This window comes from Rhinopithecus roxellana, chromosome 9 (assembly GCF_007565055.1).
Source record: "Rhinopithecus roxellana isolate Shanxi Qingling chromosome 9, ASM756505v1, whole genome shotgun sequence".
Classification (NCBI taxonomy): Eukaryota; Metazoa; Chordata; class Mammalia; order Primates; family Cercopithecidae; genus Rhinopithecus; species Rhinopithecus roxellana.
Genome location: NC_044557.1, coordinates 109,230,278 through 109,252,185, shown reverse-complemented (window position 1 = coordinate 109,252,185; position 21,908 = coordinate 109,230,278). Strand labels below are relative to the sequence as shown.

Below are 21,908 nucleotides of genomic sequence, written 5' to 3'. Positions count from 1 at the left end.
TCCCTGGACAATCAGAATGCAGCAGAAGCGATACTGCATTACTTCCACGATTAAGGCATAAAATGCAGCATGACTTCCACTGGCACTCTGTCTTGTGGAACGTTCAAGCTTTGAATCCAGCCAGCATGCTAGGAGGAGGCCCAGAGAGCCCATGTGGAAAGACCATACAACAAGGCCCACATGGAGAACTGGAGCCCACTGCTGTGCCTTGTCCAGTTCCTGATTGTGAACATCAAACTTGCTCATTTCATGCCACTAAGTTTCAGGGTAACTTGTTACATAGCCATCCATAACCAGTGTTCAAGTAATTCACAACCCAGTGGGATGGATAAATAAGGATACAAATAACAAATATAAGGCAGCATAGGGATGGAGGTAGGGATGGAGCAGTGAGGGAAGAAGGGGAACGGCTTCACAGCTAGGTCTTAGAAGACAGATCAAACTTCGAAGGAAAACAGTTACAACAAAAACAAAAAGGAAAGTCTGGTAGAACTTGGTGACTCAGTAGCTTAACATATGGACCTTGCCAGAGACAGACTTAAAAAAAAAAAAAAAACATAACCTCTAATAACTGAACAGTATTAAACTATTTGCAGGACGCTGTAGGAAACATTATTCTATAAAGAGACAAGGTGGAGCCTTAGAGACTGACTTCAATCATGTGAAATTATTACATTTCTTGCTGCTTAGCCTCTATGCAAAGGTTAAGGTCTAACCCTGACTCTAAGAAATGAAAGGCACTTATCAGTGCTTCCTTTGATGTACTGGCCAAGGCAGAAATCAGTACCTTGCCAGCTCACTGTTCTAGACCCAGTATCAGCTTAATTACAGCAATCCTCCATGGTTAGCATTCTTTAGAGTTCGAGGGGTGATTTAAAGGAGGCATTTGTCTTGAACCAAAATGAAAAGAGCCAGCGCCTAATAAGTTATAAAAAGCTGAGTACACTCATAAGCTGCTTTAATTGCTGAAACTTATCCCCAACTTCCCTGATAAGGGCATGAAGATTATGTCTAGAGACATCAGGCTGACAACCTGAGAAATAATTATTACTTACTAAACCAAATGAAAGCATTTAGCTCTTTAGCTCTTTGAGCTGATCTGTACAAGCTGAAGCCTGAAAGGAGGAGCTCTAAGCTGCCTGCTCAGCAGCAGCTGTTTAGGAGACTCACCTTTGATTTGAGATCCCTCTCACCACATCAGACTTCCTGTCAAGTGTTCACATAGGTAATCCTTAAAAATCCCGAAACTTGGCCAGGCGCAGTGGCTCGCAGCTGTAATCCCAACACTTTGGGAGGCCCAGGCAGGCAGATTACCTGAGGTCAGGAGTTCGAAACCAGCCTGGCCAACATGGTGAAACCCCCATCTCTACTAAAAATACAGAAATGGCCAGGCGCGGTGGCTCACGCCTGTAATCCCAGCACTTTGGGAGGCCGAGGCGGGTGGATCACAAGGTCAGGAGATCAAGACCATGGTGAAACCCCGTCTCTATTAAAAATACAAAAAATTAGCCAGGCGTGGTGGCGGGCGCCTGTAGTCCCAGCTACTCAGGAGGCTGAGGCAGGAGAATGGCATGAACCTGGGAGGTGGAGCTTGCAGTGAGCCGAGATCACGTCACTGCACTCCAGCCTGGACAGCAGAGCGAGACTCCGTATCAAAAAAAAAAAAAAAAAATACAGAAATTAGCTGAGTGTGCTGGTGCGCACCTGTAATTCCAGCTACTTGGGAGGCTGAGGCAGGAGAATTGCTTGAACCCAGGAGGCAGAGGTTGCAGTCAGCAGAGATCGCACCACTGCACTCCAGCCTGGGCGACAAGAGTGAGACTCCATCTCAAAAAACAAACAAACAAAAAAAAAACAAAAAAACCCCAGAGACCTGAGAATTTCTGTTCTCCTCACCTCATAAAACTTTTTTAAGGAGCCCACGAGGCATAACTTCAGGCTGTCCACAATCTCCTGATGCGGCATCTGGAACACCACCCGGGAATACCATTTTGTGAGGGTGCTAGGGTCAGGGTGAGCAGAGAGACAGAGAGAGGACGATGAACAAATGCTCGAAGGGGACAGCCTATGGCTTGTGTCAGTAACACAGGTTTCTCTATGAATCAATCCAACAACAAATACCTAGAAAATGCATTTATGCTATATGTAAGAACAAGTAGTGACGTGGGGAAAAGATATATTTAAGTCATATGCAGAACATAGATATGTGTAATTGTGGCCGGGCGTGGTGGCTCACGCCTATAATCTCAGCACTTTGGGAGGCCAAGGCAGACAGATCACGAGGTCAGGAGATCAAGACTATCCTGGCTAACATGGTGAAACCCCATCTCTACTAAAAATACAAAAAAATAAGCCAGGCATGGCGGCAGGCACCTGTAGTCCCAGCTACTTAGGAGGCTGAGGCAGGAGAACGGCGTGAACCCAGGAGGCAGAGCTTGCAGTGAGCCAAGATCGCGCCATTGCACTCTAGCCTGGGTGACAAAGTGAGACTCCGTCTCAAAAGAAAAAAAAAAGTGTAATTGTGGATATTTCCTACAAAACTGCTCCAACAGAAAAAATTCAACAACTTAAGATATCCACCAAGAGAGGATTAAATAATGATACACAGAATACATTCTGTGCAGCAGTTGAGTTGGTGGAGATTTATTTGTAACGGTATGGGAAAATGTACAGTTTAAGTGCATATTAAGCTAAGGAATAATGTGCCTAGAAATATCCCATTTGTGTAAATATATAGATGTGTATATGTGTATATATATCAGAGATATATATCACATGTATGTGTTAATATATGCATAAAAGAGAATCTGAAAGTATATATACATCAAACCTTTGGCAGCTGTTAACACGAAAAGGTGGACCATGAGGAATTCTCACTTTCTAAATTTCTGCAGATATTTGGAATGAGCATGCCTTTTTTTACAATTGGAACAAACGATCAAAAAAACCTCATTTCTGGCGGGAAAAATGCCAACAACAACAAGGCAGCACAGCCCCAGCCTTGGAGGAGGCCGCTCTTCAGCTGGGAAGCACATTCACACCAGTGCCAAGTTTGTTAAATAAGCTGCATAGCCAGGTGCAGTGCTCATGCCTATAATCCCAGCACTTTGGGAGACTGAGGCAGGTGGATCACTTGAGCCCAGGAGCCCAGCCTGGGCAACATGGTGAAATCCTGTCTCTACAAAAACTAGCTGGGTATGGTGGCGCATGCTTGTGGTCTCAGCTACTTGGGAGGCTGAGGTGGGAGGATCACCAAAATCCAGGGAGGTTGAGGTTGCAGTGAGCTGTGATCACGCCACTGCACTCCAGCCTGGGTAACAGAGTAAAACCCAGTCTCAAAAACCAAAAAAAGTTGCATAAACAAATTTCACAGCTGGGCACGATGACTCACGCCTGTAATCCCAGCACTTTGGGAGGCTGAGGCAGGCGGATCACCTGAGGTCAGGAGTTTAAGACCAGCCTGGCCAACGTAGTGAAATGTTGTCCTACTAAAAATACAAAAATTAGCCTGGCATGGTGGTACGCACCTGTAATCCCAGCTACTGGGGAGGCTGAGGCAGGAGAATCACTTGAACCCAGAAGGCGGAGGTTGCAGTGAGCTGAGATCGTGCCACTGCACTCCAGCCTGGGTAACAGAGGGAGACTCCATTTACCAAAAAAAAAAGAAGAAAAATATTTTTCACATGAAGATAGAGGAAGAAAATGTTTATAAATCTTTATACTATAATACATAAGACTAAAAAGATTTGCTGGATTTATAATAAGATTAGGCACTAAAATGAAATAATCAAACAAGATGGCACTGTGAGCAGTACTTACAGATTGATGCTTGCCACGAAGCCAACCACGGAGCGCATGCCTCTACTGGGGTCATGGTAAACATCCATCCCGATTACCATTAACTGTTTCTAGTTTAGAAAACAAAAGCAAAAACCAAATCCCAGACCTGAGCAATGCATTGCTCCATTTTTAATTACTGTCTGAATCGCAAAGCAACTTCCCCTTACTGTTTATATGTGAAAGTAAGTTCTGGGAAAGGAAAAAAAAAAAAAGACAGCAATCGACTTGACATTTTTTAAACACAATAAGCACAGTCAGAGATCTAGACCAGGGATCAGCAAAGGACTAAAGGGTAAATAACTTAGGCTTTGGGAGCCTTATGATTTCTGTAGAAACCACAGGTTGAGTATTCCCAAACCTGAAAAGCTTTTGAGCACCAACATGACACTCAATGAGTTTCAGATTTTGGACTGTTTCAGATCGCAGATTTTTGAATTTGAGATGCAAGCAAATGCCCCATACCCCCAGAAATCTAAAATCCAAAATGCTTCTGGTCCCAAGCATTTCAGAAAAAGCATACTTGACCTTTATTCAATTCTTTCTGTTTAACACAAAAGCAGTCATGGACAGTATGAAAAGAAGTACGGCTGTATTCCAGTGAAATTTTATTTAAAGACACTGAAAATTAACTTCATATAGCTTTCATGTGTCATGGAATAATCATCTTAGTTTTATTTTTTTCGCCATTTAAAAACATAAAAACCAGGCTGGGCATGGTGGCTCACACCTGTAATCCCAGCATTTTGGGAGACTGAGGCGGGCAGATTACCAGGTCAGGAGTTTGAGAACAGCCTGGCCAACATGGTGAAATCCCATCTCTACTAAAAATACAAAAATTAGTTGGGTATGGTGGCGGGTGCCTATAATCCCAGCTATTCGGGAGGCTGAGGCAGGAGAATTGCTTGAACCTGGGAGGTGGAGGTTGCAGTGAGCCGAGATCGTGCCATTGCACACCAGCTTGGGCAACAAGAACAAGACTCCGTCTCAAAAAAACAAAAAACAAACAAACATAAAACGCATTCTTAGATAACTGGCTGAAGAGGCAGGGAGCCATTTAGACTACTGAGTAAGTGTTGAGAAGAGGAAGCATAACGAATAAGGAAAAACAGGAAAAAGGCTTGGAGGATTCTCTGGAGAGGCAAACTGAACCATTTTGGCATCACTCACCAGAGGAATATCCACTCCCCAGAGCTCACCACCCAATTTACAGTTAATCTGAAGTAAAATTTTCTGGGCCACACTCCGAAGCCTGGTGGGCTGACCAATGGTTCGAACATTGACAACCTATAATGAAGGGACCAAAAGGTGTCAGGAGAAGCAGGTCACTACCAAATCCTCAGAAAATCTGAACTCTAAAGTAAACATTACATTTGTTTAAGAAACTCAAGTTAGAATATAACATATTTCGCATTAATAATTCTAATTCTAGGGTTTCTAGGCATGCATGCACATGGGCAAAATACAACCCCCCCCCACACACACACATACGCAAACACACAAACCCAAAACAAAACCAACAAATGAAAACTTTCAAAAGGATCTCATGCAGAGTGGAATGCTTTTTTAACTCCCATAGGAAAAATAGCTTTTCCCTTTCAGAATGAAGACTATACTCACTCTCAGGACTCAGTCATACGAAACCACCTGGTGACTCAACCTCGGAACAAGCGAAATTGTTCATTCGGAAGCATGAGGGCAGCTTATGAAGAGCAATCTGCTCTTTGCAGAAGAGCAATCTTCTCTAATCAGGAGAACCTTTCACCAGAAGGCTCTGCACATACTGGCTTCTAACAGCTACTTTAGTCTTTGTGAACACACATATCACTCTTTTCAAGCCTCAGGAGAGGTGCCATCTGTGCCTCTTGCCCCAATACCCACTCACCTGGGAGGGCACTGGGGACTGCACACAGCACAGCTTCTTGATGGCCCCATAGAGATCATCACGTGTGCCCATGATGATGCAAACAACCATTTGTATCTTTCCCTTGAAGAGATAAGGTATATACAAGTCAGGCTCTGGAACTCTCTGGGGACTTTCACAGGACTGTAGTTGTCAGTATTCTGGGTATGCAAAGCCATAGGACCTTTAAGGAAGACAGGGAACTGAAATAAAGAGGGTGGACATTCCAAACAGAACAAGGTCCTTGGAGCTGAATTAGCATTCTTTGGCTCAGGGCTGTTCTGAATAGATAGGTAATATGTTACTATTAATTACCCAGAGCTGGCCCTGATTACCAAAAGATTTATCTATTAGGAGACTCAGATGGCTGGAAAAGGACTACGTTTGAATGCATGCAAGGTTTACATTACTTGCTGTTTCCAATTCTGTATGTTTTTTACTACTCTCTTTGGTTTACTAAACAACTTGTTACACTCATGTCACAGAACTTTATCTAAGGAAACAGGGAATGCAATACTACAAGAAAGCATTCAGAACTAAATGCAAACTGGAAAGAAGCTATTGCCAAATCCATAAGCAGCCACTCCTAACTCTCTGGTGAAGAGACAGAATGATATTGTCAGCAGCACAGCACATGTCAGTATCATCTATCCCTCACCACTGAAGGGATCCAATATTGAAAAAAGATGACCTTTCAAAGTCTGAATAAAGAAAAGCATGGCCGGGCGCGGTGGCTCAAGCCTGTAATCCCAGCACTTTGGGAGGCCGAGACGGGCGGATCATGAGGTCAGGAGATCGAGACCATCCTGGCTAATATGGTGAAACCCCGTCTCTACTAAAAAAGTACAAAAAACTAGCCGGGCGAGGTGGCGGGCACCTGTAGTCCCAGCTACTTGGGAGGCTGAGGCAGGAGAATGGTGTAAACCTGGGAGGCGGAGCTTGCAGTGAGCTGAGATCCGGCCACTGCACTCCAGCCTGGGCGACAGAGCGAGACTCCGTCTCAAAAAAAAAAAAAAAAAAAAGAAAAGAAAAGCAGCATTCAAGCGAAAGAATATTGCCAACCCTTTATGCCAGAAACTGCTACAAATGGTAAATCAGTGGTACCCTGCTCCACATCAAGATTGGTGTGATGTTAAGACCGTTCAGAGGACACATTCAGCAATGACACCAAAGCATTTCCAAAGGCACGAGAACAGAGCTGCGCACTGGGAGCCTATGGACTGGACACAGCAAACAGGTGTGTTTTTTCAGGCCCTACGATGGCTTAAAAGTGTTTATGTTTCTTTAAATTAACATTTAAACATAGGAAGATACACACACATGCAATTCCAGGTTTTTGGCCTTTATCAACAAACAAGCACATTAAGAATCATTTTGGCAATCCTGGGTTTATATCTCCAGTCACAGGGGTTACCCCCTTCAGTTCATTTAACTCCCCTCCTGGCCCACTTCACTAATTTATACCCCTTATCAGGCTTCTGGAGACATAAGAGTTTGTGATTCCTCATACAGATGATAATAGAATGCCTTAAAGATGAACAGAGAGAGAGCAAGGCCACTATGAGATAAGTTGGCAAGCGATATGAACGAAATTCACATCCATGCCACATGAAAACTGTCAGTTGTACCCTCTCAAAAAGGGAACACAAGAAGTTGTGAAATGGGGGAGCGGATGTACTGGGCTGGGTTATTCTTCTGAAAGCAGAGCAGAACTTTTCTACGATCAGGTCAGAGGGAGGCCATGGTAGAGTATGACAGGCATGGTAGATCAGGATGGAATTATAAAGAGAATGCACAGGCTGGGTGCAGTGGCTCACACTGGTAATCCCAACACTTTGGGAGGTGGAGGTGGGAGGACTGATTGAGGCTGAGAGTTTGAGATCAGCCTGGGCAACAGAGGGAGACCCTATCTCTACAAAAAATTTAAAAATTAGCCAGGAGTGGTGGTGCACATGTACAGTTCCAGCTACTCAGAAGGCTGAGGTAGGAGGATCCCTTGAGCCCTCAAGTTTGAGGTTATAGTCAGCTATGATCTTGCCACTGTACTTTAGCCTGGGCAACAGAGCAAGACCTTGTGTCTAAAAAAAGAGACAGAGAGAAACACACCAAAGAAAGAACACAAGTGTGCTGTTGTGAATGATATACCAAGAGTGCCGGATCAAAAAGAGAATGCTGCTGGGCATGATGACTCACGCCTGTAACCTCACTGCTTTGGGAGGCTGAGGCAGCAGGATCATTTGGGGCCAGAAGCTGGAGACCAGCCTGGGCAAATAGTGAAACCCTGTCTCTATAAAAAATTTTTAAAAAATTAGCCAGGTGTGATGGCCCACGCCTGTAGTTCTAGCTACTTGGAAGGCTGAGGCAGGAGGACTGCTTGAGCTCAGGAGTTTGAGGCAACAATGAGCTAAGATCGCACTGGTGTATTCCAGCATGGGTGACAGAGTAAAATCCTCCCTCTTTTTTTTTTTTTTTTTTTTTTTGAAAAAAGGTCTCACTCTGTTGCCCAGGTTGGAGTAAAGTGGCATGATCATAGCTCAATACAGCCTCAACCTCCCCAGGCTCAAGTGATTCTCCCACCTCAGCCTCCTGAGCAGCTGGTATTACAGGTGCATGCTACCACACCCAGCCAATTTTTAGATTTTTTGTAGAGACAGGATTTTGCCATGTTGCCCAGGCTGGTCTCAAACTCCTGGGCTCAAGCAACCCATCCACCTCAGCATCCCAAAGTGTTGGAATTACAGGCATGAGCCACTGTGCACCCAGCCGACCCTATCTCTTAAAAAAAATTTTTTTTAAAAGAACTCTATGATGCCAAGACGATTGAATTCTAGGATTGAACTCACCAGAACAATTTACCAGAATCTTCAATTCGAGGGCTAATTACTTCCAAAAGCCTTCCCCTTGCTTTTTTCTCTCCCTATTCCCCTTGTTCTATTTTATTTACAAACAGGTAAGAACTGAAAAGCCTGAATAACTAAGTTGTGAGTGCTATGACCTGGCCAGCTCTAGTGTTCCTGATCAGTCATCAGGACCCAATCAATGGGCCACCTGCCAAGTTCATCACCAGAGTAATTTTAATCTTGAACCAGGCCGGACTGAGGCAGCTCAGTAGTGAATCGTGCAAGACAGCACCTAACCCAAGCAGCTGCTTTCTGAACACAACGTGTTCTATAGATAATGAACCACAGTTAAGTCAGCTATTCTCTCAGCCAGTTACGTGAGAAAAAGAAGACTCGAGTAAGGGTGCCGACATAGAGTGAGAGAAGCAAAACTAACCAAAGGGCATAGAGAACACTTTTCAATCAGTGGTTCACGGGCACACAGGTAAGACAAGCTCTGGGGCATCATCAACAGCAGACGGATAACCATGATAAGTTAAAATTACGTATTTAAGTATTTTAAAATGGACATCCTATAAATCTATTTCAATTACATTTTTACCTCAGCTCCTAACATGGATTGAATGGTTCTGACATAGGTCTCTATCCGGTCATCCTTTAGTTCAACCCAGGCTGGTGGGCTCATATGCATGCCAATGGGGCCAGCTATCTTCTCCAACATGTTGACCAGTTCTCGAGCCTGATCCATTGCTCTCTTTGGGTAAAAAAGTGCCCAGAAATGCATGGGGATCTAGGAACAACCACAGGCTACTTTTAGTATTTCTCATAATTTAAACATCCCAAACTCACACTTAAGATTTCATTCTAGAGAATAAACTACTTTCACTCTCATTGCTTGAATCCTGTCTTATCTAACTCCTACTATTAACATGAATGTACATGATAAGAAAACTGGCATAGTCTCAAAATGGAATGTTATACAGTAATGAGAATGGAAGAGCAACAACCACACCTAACAACAGGATGAAACTCACCAACACAAATTTAAGAAAAGAAGCCAGACATAGAAGAATATATAATCTATGATTCCATATATATATAAAGTACAGAAATTGTTGAAACCAATCTGTGCTATGAGAAGTCAGGACAGTGGTTACACTGGGTGTGTGAGGGGTAAGGGATAGGCAGTAACTGGGAGAATGGAGGGGGCTTCTGGAGTGTTGGTAAAGTTCTGCTTCTTAACCCTTGGTGTTGATTACACAGGTCTATTTAATTAAAAAAAACTCATCAAGTTATACCTTTATAAGTGTGCTTTTCATTTATATTTCAAAAAAAACATTTAAAAACATGCATTTTACATATCTGTTTATATATATCTGGCCACGAAGTCCATGTTGGTCAAAAACACTGAGAAGTAATTATACACCATATTGTACTTTGATACAAATAGCTAGTGTATTATTAGTTCCCTAGGTAAGGTACTGTTTTAATCTAATTTAATTTCTCTCATGGATACAAACACCCTCTAGATACTCCCAGGGAAAAAGGGGGGGAAAAGAGAAAGAAAGAAGGGAGAGTGGGTAACAGGTTGGCACTATGTGAATTACCATAGCAATTTATTTCCTTTTCCTAAGTTTGTGGTCAAAGGGCTTACCTCTAACAACTCATCAACTGCTCTGTTTGAAGGATCTCTGTTTAGTAGGTAATTCAGAAAGGGGATTCAATTGGTACTTTCTCTCAAAAAGAGGACTCTAGATCATTCCTGCTTCCTAATTGCCACACTTTGGGGAATACTGGTCCTCTCTTTATCACTTCAAAAATCACTTACAGTCAAGATGGAAGGGTCTCTGGTTACTTCCTTAACCCAGTTTAGTTCCTGAGATGTGATAAACGAAGTATTTTTTAAGTTAATTCTTTCCATTGGTAGAACACGTCCTTCAATCTAAACAGAAAATAAACCATCTATGACATGAGCCATTTCAAACACTATTTAGAAAAACACCGCTACTGCTCTATGAGGCCTGCTCAGCTCCACCACAGACACTTGTCCTGTTAGAACTTCTGAGACTAGCAGAATAATAAAATTTCTAGCAGTGAAAGTCCCTGTCAATAAAAACCTACATTTACATAGGTAAAATTATTATAGGTACCAGTCTTTTATTATTGAAGCTTCCATATGATACCCCAAGAAAGGGATTTGAAAACATTGTCTATTTAGAACCACTGAATAAAGGAAAACAATCTTTAAAAAATATTTTAAAGGGGCCAGGCACCGTGGCTCATGCCTGTAATCCTAGCATTTTGGGAGGCCAAGGCAGGTGCATCATCTGAGGTCGGGAGTTCGAGATCAGCCTGACCAACATGGAGAAACCCCATCTCTACTAAATACAAAAAATTAGCCGGGCGTGGTGGCGCATGCCTGTAATCCCTTACTCAGGAAGGCTGAGGCAGGAGAATCGCCTGAACCCGGTAGGCAGAGGTTGCAGTGAGCTGAGATCGCACCACTGCACTCCAGCCCGGGCAACAAGAGCAAAACTCCGTCTCAAAAAAAAAAAAAAAAAAAAAAAAAATTAAGGGAAAGATTGAAAGGAGAATATTAAAGGCAAAATTTCTTAGTAAGGCTGAACAAAGACTATTATTTTGTATCATCCCAGACAAAAGCCGAGGGGAACAAGGCATAAATATAATGAAATAAAAATTTTAAATTATAATAATCAATTAGAACTAAAAATGTCCCAAAATAGCAAGATAATTAAGCTAATAATACATCAGTATGATGGGCTACTTTGTGACCATTAGTTACTTCCCAACTACATGAAATATGATCCTATTTTTGCACATATAGTGTGTATACATCATAAAAACTGAATGAGTCCAAACTTAGTAGTGATTACCTCTGGGAGAGGTATAATTATGTTAAGACTTTTACTTTTCATAATTTCTACCGTTTGCTTTTTAAAAAAACCATTTTGGGCCAGGCGCAGTGTCTCACGCCTGTAATCCCAGCACTGTGGAAGGCTGAGGTGGCTGGATCACTTGAGATCAGGAGTTTGAGACCAGCCTGATCAACATGGCAAAACCCCATCTCTAATAAAAATACAAAAATTAGCCAGAGGTGGTGGCAGGCACCTGTAACCCCCAGCTACGTGGGAGGCTGAGGCATAAGAACCATTTGAATCTATGAGGCGAACAATGCAATAAGCTGAGATCGTGCTGCTGCACTCCAGTCTGGGCAACACAGTGAGACTCTGTCTCAAAAAAGTATTTTTATCTAAAATAAAAATGTTGTAATGACTTTCCTAATAGTGTAAAAATCTACTATTATTATTAGAATTATTATTATTATTTTTTGAGACAGAGTTTTGCTCTTGTTGCCCAGGCTGGAGTTGAATGGCGCAATCACGACTCACTGCAACCTTCGCCTCCCGGGTTCAAGCAGTTCTCCTGCCTCAGCCTCCTGAGTACCTGGGATTACAGGCATGCGCCACCACACCCGGCTAATGTCGTATTTTCAGTAGAGACAGGGTTTCATCATGTTGGTCAGGCTGGTCTGGAACTCCCAACCTCAGGTGATCTGCCCTCTTTGGCTTCCCCAAGTGCTGGAATTACAGGCATGAGTCACTGTGCCTGGCCTTTTTTTTTTCCCTGAAACGCAGAATAGACTTTTATAGGGCTGCACCCGGCTCTATAAAACTCTGTTATAAAGAGTAAGGCACCCATATTAGCAAAAGTATAAGAGGTAGACTCATGCTCATGAAGCCAAAAAATGTTAATCCTTTCTAGCGTAAAATTGGCAACATAAAATAAAAGTATGGCTGGGTGTGGTGGCTGATACCTGTAATCCCAGCACTTTGGGAGGCCGAGTAGGGCAGATCACTTGAGATCAGGAGTTTGAGACCAGCCTGGCCAACATGGTGAAACCCTGTCTCTACTAAAACTACAAAATAAAAATTAGTTGGGTGTGGTGGTGCACGCCTGTAGTCCCAGCTACTTGGGAGGCTGAGGCAGGAGATTCTCTTGAACCCGGGAGGAGGAGATTGCAGTGAGCTGAGATCACTCCACTGCACTCCAGCCTGGGTGACAGGGCAAGACTCTGTTTCAAAAAAAATTTTTTTTAATAAATAAATAAAACAGAAGTATTTACTAAAAATACAAAAATTAGCCAGGCTTGGTGGCATGTGCTTGTAATCCCAGCTACTTGGGAAGCTGAGGCAGGAGAATTGCTTGCACCCGGGAGGCAGAGGCTGCAGTGAGCCGAGATTATGCCATTGCACTCCAGCCTGGGCAATAGAGTGAAACCCAGTCTTAAAAAAAAAAAGAAAAAGAAAAAAGACAATAAACAAGGGCTGGCGTGGTGGCTCACACCTATAATCCTAACACTTTGGGAGGCCAAGGTAGGCGGATCACTTGAGGTCAGGAGCTCAAGAGACCAGCCATGGCAACATGGTGAAACTCCGTCTCTACTAAAAATACAAAAATCAGTCAGGCATCATGGTGTGCACCTGTAATCCCAGCTACTCGGGAGGCTGAGACAGGAGAATCACTTGGAATCCGTATCAAAAAAATAAATAACACATACAAAGATTTAGTTATAAGGATGTATGCTGCATCGTCATTTTTTAAAATTAATCAATTTTTTTGAGATGGATTCTCCCTCTGTCTCCTAGGCTAGAGTGCAGCAGCCCCATCTTGGTTCACTGCAATCTCCACCTCCCGGGTTCAAGTAATTCTCCTACCTCAGCCTCCTCAGTAGCTGGGTTTACAGGTGCGTGCCACCACACTCAGCTATTTTTAGTAGAGATGAGGTTTTACCATGTTGGCCAGGCTCTTCTCGAACTCCTGACCTAAGGTGATCCATCCGCCTCGGTCTCCCGAAGTGCTGGGATTACAGGTGTGAGCCAGCATGCCTGCCCTGCATCATTATTTATAATAGAAAAACACCAAATATAATTTGAATGTAAAAGAATAGAAAATCGTTAATAAAAAGTATCAGGCAGTCATTAGAAATACTTAGAAAAATATGACCAGGCACACAGGTTCACACCTGTAATCCCAGGACTTTGGGAGGCTGTGGCAGGCAGATGGCTTGAGGTCAGGAGTTCGAGACCAACCTGGCCAACATGGTGAAACCCCGACTTTACCAAAAAAATACAAAAATTAGCCAGGCACGGGGGCAAACGCCTGTAATCCCAGCTACTCAGGAGGCTGAGGTGGGAGAATCACCTGAATCCAGGAGGCAGAGATTGCAGTGAGCTGAGATTGCACCATTGCACTCCAGCCTGGGTGACAGGATGAGACTCTGTCTCAAAAAAAATAAAAAATAAAAAACTTAGAAAAATATTAAATGACAGGGACAAACATTCAAAATATACTGACAACAAAAGGAAAGTCACATAAATATTGCACATGTGTGTCTGTACATGTGCATATACCATCACATTTTCTGGTTTACCTTATGTACATCCTTTTGCAGACGGAGCCCCCAACGCATCAATTCATTGGTGGCTGCCTCGTTCTTTGCAATTCTCTGCAGCAAGCATTCCAAAGCACTATGGTGTTGCTTGGGGCTCAGATTGATTTGCTGGGCCAAATCCTAAACAGAATTAAAATAAAGATAACTTATAAAAATAAAGATAACTTCACCAACATGAAGTTAAATAATCCCCAGTATGTCTAAAATGTTTCTCTTTCCCATTGAAGTCGGCAGAAATTTTCAAATATCTTCAAGGACTTACTAAATATATCTCTTAGGAATGTGAATGTGATATAAGGTTAAAAATTGACTGGGAGGATGAGGTGGGTGGATCGCTTGAGCCCAGGTGTTTGAGACCAACATGGGCAACATGGGCAAGACTCTGTCTTTATAAAAAACTTTTAAAAATTAGCCAGGTATGGTGGTGCATGTCCTGTACTCCTAGCTACTCATGAGGCTGAGGCAGGAGGATAACTTGAGCCCAAGAGATTGGGGCTGCAGTGAGCCACGATTGTGCTACTGCGCTCCAGCCTGGGCAACAGAGCAAGACACTATCTCCAAAAAAAAAAAAAAAAAAAAATTGAATAATAAAAGAATTTTAAATGTCATTGACACTTTCTCTTTCGTGATGTATAGATCTTATTTCTTTCTCAAACCATGTTTTGACTTTAAAATTCCCAAAAAAGCCTATGAAACAGGAACAAAGAGGCTTGATTATACCTATTTAAAATGTGGGGCCTGCCACACTGGCTCACGCCTGTAAACCCAGCACTTTGGGAGGCCGAGGCGGGAAGATCACTTGAGCCCGGGAATTTGAGACCAGCCTGGGCAACACAGCGAGACCCCATCTGTATAATGAAACAAATATTGAAAAAGAAATAAAATTTGGGAAAAAATGTGGAAAAAATGCCATGTGCGATACATCCAGCCAAACAAAATAGAAAACCATATTCAGTCTAACACTATATGCCATAGTATATTAGTCATTTAATGTTACCAGAAGTCACTTTTTTACCCAGAACTTGTCATGGTGTTTGACCCATTAATAGGTACTTGCTAAATATTTATTGTTGAGTAAAATCTGACAGGTATGCAGGAAGATTCTGAATCACATAAGTGAGTTCTTTATTCTTCTGAGATGAACAAACTGCACAGCTGTTATTCCCTCTGAGGCAGTCATTAGGGTCAGTAAGTCTATAGGGCTACATAGATATAGCCCTGTGATCATAAAGTCATCAGGCAACTGGGAGTTGTAAGGAAAAGGCCTTGACCTACGAGGTAGGTGAAAGCAGAATTGGAAGGTAAACATGAAATAAATCTGTCACAGGAATTTGGAGCTTCACTTCAAGCTCTTTACAATGTTACTAAAAACTTTATGTGGCATATGGGTCTAAGACAGACAAGGACTGGAAAGTGAGGCAGCAGAGAGAAGCTCAAGTGTGGACAGCCCCAGACAGAGTGTGGCGGGCCAGTTCTCGGGGTCTGGACTCACGCCTCGTAGGTGCTAGCTGCTGTACCCATCTCTGCTACTCAGCCCCGCCCACAGGAGCTGAGACCAACACCCCGAGGACACTCAGGGCCCCACAAGATAAACTTCTATCCTCATCTCCTGACTTGTTTGCTTTTTGCCTCATTATTTTCTCCATGCCTTCAAATAAACTGAAGTCTTTAGAAACATTACAATAACTCAGCACTCTCAAAGAACCTCATTCATGGTCATATGATCAGTTTACAATTATCCACCTGACTGCTGAGGATGAAGACATAGTTATAATCCAGTCCCTCTACTATTCTAATGACCTTCAAAAGGAAGTTCTGATATGCTTTTTCACATCTTGTGTGGGAAGGGATCATGTTTTACAGAGGAGAAAACTGGAGCCTAGAAGAATGGACAGGCCCAGGTTACAATGCAAGCCAACATCAGAGTCGGAACGTGGCTTGGTTCTAACTCAAACTGCTAACCAAAAGGCTGCCTCACAAAGTGGGCATTTTCGGCTGAAAACACAGGACTCCAACCTTCATGGCTCTGAAGTCCTTCTTCATCTTCTCGGGGATTCCAGTCATAAAAGAAAGCTCGGGCACCAGCAGGATTTCCCCTTTTAGTAGCTTTGAAGAGAGAACGAAGAGGGAAAATAAGGCAGTACAAGAGGCTCATGTTCCCCTGACCCATACAGGACACGCCATGGCCAGGGCTGCTCCTGCAGTGATAAAACTAACACATTAAGGAGTATAAATCCTGGAGGAGAAAGCAGTGAAATGCTAGAAGTATTTTATCCTTTCTCCCTCAGTCACTATACATATAGCCTGTTGTATCAGGTCAAAGGAAAAATATTGAAACTGTCAAAGGAGAGTAAAAACTAGAAAAAAAAAAAAATCTGTCCCTCTTGGGCCTCAAGACAATGCTAAGACAATGCATCCTATCGCTAAGCAGTGTGCCTCAGTCTCACTGTATCCTACTGGTCTTCAGTCTTCACATTTAAGATAGGAGAGTCAGGTGACAAGGCACCTTCTTAAGCCTCTGGCCCTGTTAAAATAAATGTCTCTGCCAGGCGCGGTGGCTCACGCCTGTAATCCCAGCACTTTAGGAAGCCGACACAGGCGAATCACGAAGTCAGGAGATGAAGACCATCCAGGCTAAGACAGCGAAACGCCGTCTCCACTAAAAGTACAAAAAATTAGCTGGGCATGGTGGTGGGCTCCTGTAGTCCCAGCTACTCGGGAGGCTGAGGCAGGAGAATGATGTGAACCCAGGAGGCAGAGCTTGCAGTGAGCTGAAATCGCGCCACTGCACTCCAGCCTGGGCAACAGAGCGAGACTCCGTCTCATAAATAAATAAATGTCTATACCTTTCCCCATGGATTCAGAGTTTTAATCTTCCTTCACAGGAAATTCTCCTTAACCCTTTAACCTAACAGCTTATGTGGATATTTAGCTCTGCCTAGTGAGGACTTCTAAAGCAGATCTTACCAGTGTGAGGGGTGCCTCTGGCTGGATGAGACAGACAAACACTTGCACAGCTTTCCACAACCACACTACGATCACTACTCCACAGCTCCCACAAAGCCATGAGGACGGCTAAAAGCAGCTGACAGGATGAAGAACTTAAGCTGGAAGTGTAGGTCTGACAGCCCTACTCACCATCCCATGATTATTCTGTCTCTCACTGGGCCTGTGAATCAGCAGTGGCTGGTCCTCTTCCTTAATTGTGATCCCATAATTTTTGCTAGGAAAAAATTTCAGAACGCAGTAAAAAATTAACACAGGAAAAAATTTCAGAAGCGGCATCACTACTCTTAGAGCACCATAGTCTGAGTCTCTTAACCAGGACTGAGGTATATAATTTGCATAGTACCCTTGTCAAGGAGCCACTAGAAACCAATCATAATATATTTATAACTAGAAAAAGCAGGCTCAAATTATGTTGCAATTAAATATAGGAGAAATAAGGCTAAAGGTTCAGATTTAACATCAGGCTAAAGGCCTTAGGCAATAGAAACATGAAATGGCAGTCAAATGATTAATGACTTGAATTTAATCTCTCCAGACTTCTAATGAAATCAGAAAAAGAAATTCAATTCAAACTCCTGAGATTAATTTATATAGTAACTTCCAAATTACTAAAAGAATTGAAGCTGTAACCGCAGCATACTGAGGTCAAATCCCACAAACAAACTCATTCAATCTTAGACACATTACCAATTCAATTATTTTGAAAGTGTCAAGTGGTATGCTATTGCAGAACTCAATATCCTGCCGGAGAACATGGATTACATCCAACCCCCACCCTGAGGCCCAAACCCAGTCTCTTCTTGCTACCTGTAGTATTCTAAGAACGTGATCTCTTTCCCATCAGACATGGTGAAGCTGTCCTTTGGAGTCTTATTCCAATCCACATCATCAATACGATAGGTACGATTGTTATATCGGGTGATAACAATATTGCCAACTAGAAGCTTAGTACACTCATCCTGGAAGTGTTCTTTATTCTGCTGATAAATGGCATGCCTTTGGAAAGAGACAAAAGACTTTTGGATCACCGTGTATATCCATAACAGTATGAAAGGGATAGGGGATCAAGTAATTGAGGAATCTAATCATAGCTATATAGCACCAGAAGGCTCCAGTTGTGTTAAAACATGGGACTCTTGGCCAGATGCAGTGGCTCACGCTTGTAATCCCAGCATTTCAGGAGGCAGAGGTAGGAGGACTGCTTGAACCTAGAAGTTAGAGACCAGCCTGGGCAATACAGTGAGACCTTATTTCTTTGGCGGGGGAGGGGAGGAAAAAGCTTAAGAGGACCTGAATTGCAGGAAATAGAGAATATAGGCCTACCAGGCATGATGGCTCACAGCTCTGGTCCCAGCTATTTGAGAGGCTAAGGTGGGAGAACTGCTTGAGCCCAGGATATTGAGATCAGCCTGGGCAACATGGCGAGACCCCCATCTCTAAAAAAATTAAAAAATTAGCCAGGTGTGGTGGCATACCTTGTAATCCCAGATACTCCAGAGACTGAGTGAGGTGGGAAGATAGCTTGAACCCAGGAGTTTGAGGCTACCGTGAGCTATGACAGCATCACTGCACTCCATCCTGGGTGACAAAGGCCCTGTCCCTAAATTAATTAAAAGTGATTTTTAAAAGTTTCATACTTTGAAATACTCATCAAATCATAGAAAGTTGCAAAATCTGGACATAGAGTCTCATGTACAAAACTGCCACTGCTATAATATCAGTAACTAGGCTACAGATCTTACTCCATTTTCATTGTTATTTACATACACTGGTGTGTTTGTATGTATATAGTTTTCTCTCATTTATATGTTACCACAATCAGATACCAAACTGTTGCATGTCACCACCAAAGGACTATTTCCTGCTGCCCTTTATATTCACACTCCCCCTCCTTCCCTAGATCTGGTTAACTACCAGCCTATTCTCCAGCTTTGTCATTTTGAGACTGCTATAGAAATAGAAACAAAAAGTGTGCAACCTTTTGAGATTGAGAAAACTTAATCTGGGGGGTAGGGATGGGAACCCATGGCAAGCCACCTACAAGTGGCAATGGAGAAAAGCAAAGTTCTGTTAGCCTAGATTTGTAGTCTAAGTTGGAGTGAGCAGTGGATCAACCAGAAATTTAAGGGCTAAATCTTGGCAATCAGAAAACCAGAGAAAGGCCACACATCCTTGGCTGACTGGGAAACCATCTATGTTTACAAGAGAGCCAAGAAATCTCAGCTGCAAGTCAAAAGCCAAAAAAATGGGAGAACTACCTTTAATTTTGAATGCACTCTTCAATCTACACACGGATCCATTAGCAGAGATGGAAGCCTTATGGGGTCATGGGGTTTGAGTATAACCGCTCTCCAAATCATTACCCGAATGACTAAGCTCTACAGACAAGTGAGTGATCGCTAGGAAGCCACGTTAAAATATGACAATAAGGAAAAACCAAGTAAAGACATCAGCAGCTGCATGCCACAGGGATAGCAGACTCTTAGTCTAAATATGGATAGGTCAGTTTAAAAAAAAAAAAAGAAAAAGAGGCCGGGCACGGTGGCTCAAGCCTGTAATCCCAGCACTTTGGGAGGCCGAGATGGGCGGATCACCAGGTCAGGAGATCAAGACCATCCTGGCTAACACGGTGAAACCCCGTCTCTACTAAAAAATACAAAAACAAAAACTAGCCGGGCGAGGTGGCGGGCGCCTGTAGTCCCAGCTACTCGGGAGGCTGAGGCAGGAGAATGGCGTAAACCCGGGAGGCAGAGCTTGCAGTGAGCTGAGATCCAGCCACTGCACTCCAGCCTGGGCAACAGAGCGAGACTCTGTCTCAACAAAAAAAAAAAAAAAAAAAAAGAAAAGAAAAATAAGCTGACTGCAGTGGCTCACACCTGTAACCCCAGCATTTTGGGAGGCTGAGGTGGGCGGATCACAATGTCAAAAGATCGAGACCATCTTGGCCAACATGATGAAACCCCGTCTCTACTAAAAATACAAAAATAAGCTGGGCATGGTGGTGCATGCCTGTAGTCCCAGCTACTCAGGAGGCTGAGACAGGAGAATCACTTGAACCCGGGAGGCGGTGACTGCAGTGAGCCAAGATCGTGCCACTGCATTCCAGCCTGGTGACAAAGCGAGACTCTGCCTCAAAAAAAAAAAAAAAAAAAAAACAGAAAAATAAACAATACAGACCTGACAAAATGCATTAAGCAGAAAGAAAAATAAGAAATCTCCAAATATTTGAAAATTACAAACAACAACCCACAGATGAAAGAAAGCACAAGAGAAATGAGAAAATATCTTGAACTGAAGGAAAATGAAAAATCAGACAATCAAAAAATCAGGGGCTGCAGCTAATGCAGTGCTCACAGGGACATTTGTGCCTTAAATTACATGAGAATGAAACACAGAACCTACACATTTATGATCAAATAATAATTGACAAAGGTGTCAAGGTAAACCAGTAGGGAACGACAATCTTTTCAAGAAATAGTGTTGTGATAATTAAATATGTAACCAAAGAAACTCAGACCGTTACCTGACATCACCCGTAAAAGTTAACTCAAAATGATTGCAGATCTAAATATGACTCGAAACTATAAACCTAAAAAAAAAAACAGAAAATCTTTGCAATCTCGAGTTAGGCAATGATTTCTTGGATATGACACCAAAACCAAAACCTATGAAAGAAAAAGTATCAATTAGACTTCATCAGAATTAAAAATGTCTACTCTTTAAAAGGGACCACTGGGCCGGGCATGGTGGCTCACGCCTGTAATTCCAGCACTTTAGGAGGCTCAGGCAGGTGGATCACTTGAGCTCAGGAGTTTGAGACAAGCCTGGGCAACATGGCGAAACCCCATCTCTACTAAATGTACAAAACAGCCAGGTGTGGTAGTGCATGCCTGTAGTCCCAGCTACTCGGGAGGCCAAGGCATAAGAATCGCTTGAACCCGGGAGGCAGAGGCTACAGTGAACTGAGATGGCACCACTGCACTCCAGCCTGGGTCAAAGAGTGAAACCGTCTCAAAAAAAAATAATAATAATAAATAATAAAAGAATAAAAAATAGGCCGGGCGCGGTGGCTCAAGCCTGTAATCCCAGCACTTTGGGAGGCCGAGACGGGTGGATCACGAGGTCAGGAGCTCAAGACCATCCTGGCTAACACGGTGAAACCCCGTCTCTACTAAAAAATACAAAAAACTAGCCGGGCGAGGTGGCGGGCGCCTGTAGTCCCAGCTAGTCGGGAGGCTGAGGCAGGAGAATGGCGTAAACCCGGGGGGGGGTGGAGCTTGCAGTGAGCTGAGATCTGGCCACTGCACTCCAGCCTGGGCGACAGAGCGAGACTCCATCTCAAAAAAAAAAAAAAAAAAAGAATAAAAAATAAATAAAAGGGACCACTGGCCAGGTGTGATGGTTCACAACTATAATCCCAGCACTTCAGGAGGATCACTTGAGCCCAGGAGTTCAAGAACAGCCTGGGCAATGTGGTGAAACTCCATCTCTACAAAACAAAAAAATTGTTTTAATTAGCTGGGCATGGTGGTGCCTGCCTGCAGTCACAGCTACTCAGGAGGGTGACGTGGGAGGATTGCTTGAGCCCTGGAGGCCAAGGCTGCAGGGAGCTGTGATTACACACTGCACTCCAGTCAACAGAGCAAGACTCTGTCTCAAAAAAAAAAAAAAAAGTCATTTTTAAGAAAAATGCAAAGACAAGCTACTAAATGGAAGAAAATATGTGCAAATCACGTGATACATGCATATCATTCAGCTGATAAAGGATTTGTACTTCTTATATGTAATGAATTATTGCACAACTCAGCAAAAACAACCACCCAAATATTTAAAAACAGGCAAAAGA

The 21,908-nt window shown here is 43.0% G+C and overlaps 1 protein-coding gene across 3 annotated transcripts in view; it reads right to left on the bottom strand.

Moving 5' to 3' along the window:
- The window catches only part of PIWIL2 (piwi like RNA-mediated gene silencing 2), a 95,601-nt gene that overhangs the window by 40,293 nt on the left and 33,400 nt on the right, over positions 1–21,908 (bottom strand). For all 3 annotated transcript variants that reach the window (XM_010365364.2, XM_010365366.2, XM_010365365.2), the window contains exons 11-20: positions 17,870–18,058; positions 17,192–17,276; positions 16,070–16,159; positions 14,033–14,173; positions 10,409–10,522; positions 9,182–9,370; positions 5,723–5,824; positions 5,008–5,124; positions 3,820–3,908; positions 1,897–2,002 (exon numbers count right to left, since the gene is read on the bottom strand). In XM_010365364.2, the coding sequence (XP_010363666.2) occupies positions 1,897–2,002; positions 3,820–3,908; positions 5,008–5,124; positions 5,723–5,824; positions 9,182–9,370; positions 10,409–10,522; positions 14,033–14,173; positions 16,070–16,159; positions 17,192–17,276; positions 17,870–18,058 (1,222 nt within the window). The remainder of the gene's footprint in view (positions 1–1,896; positions 2,003–3,819; positions 3,909–5,007; positions 5,125–5,722; positions 5,825–9,181; positions 9,371–10,408; positions 10,523–14,032; positions 14,174–16,069; positions 16,160–17,191; positions 17,277–17,869; positions 18,059–21,908) is intronic.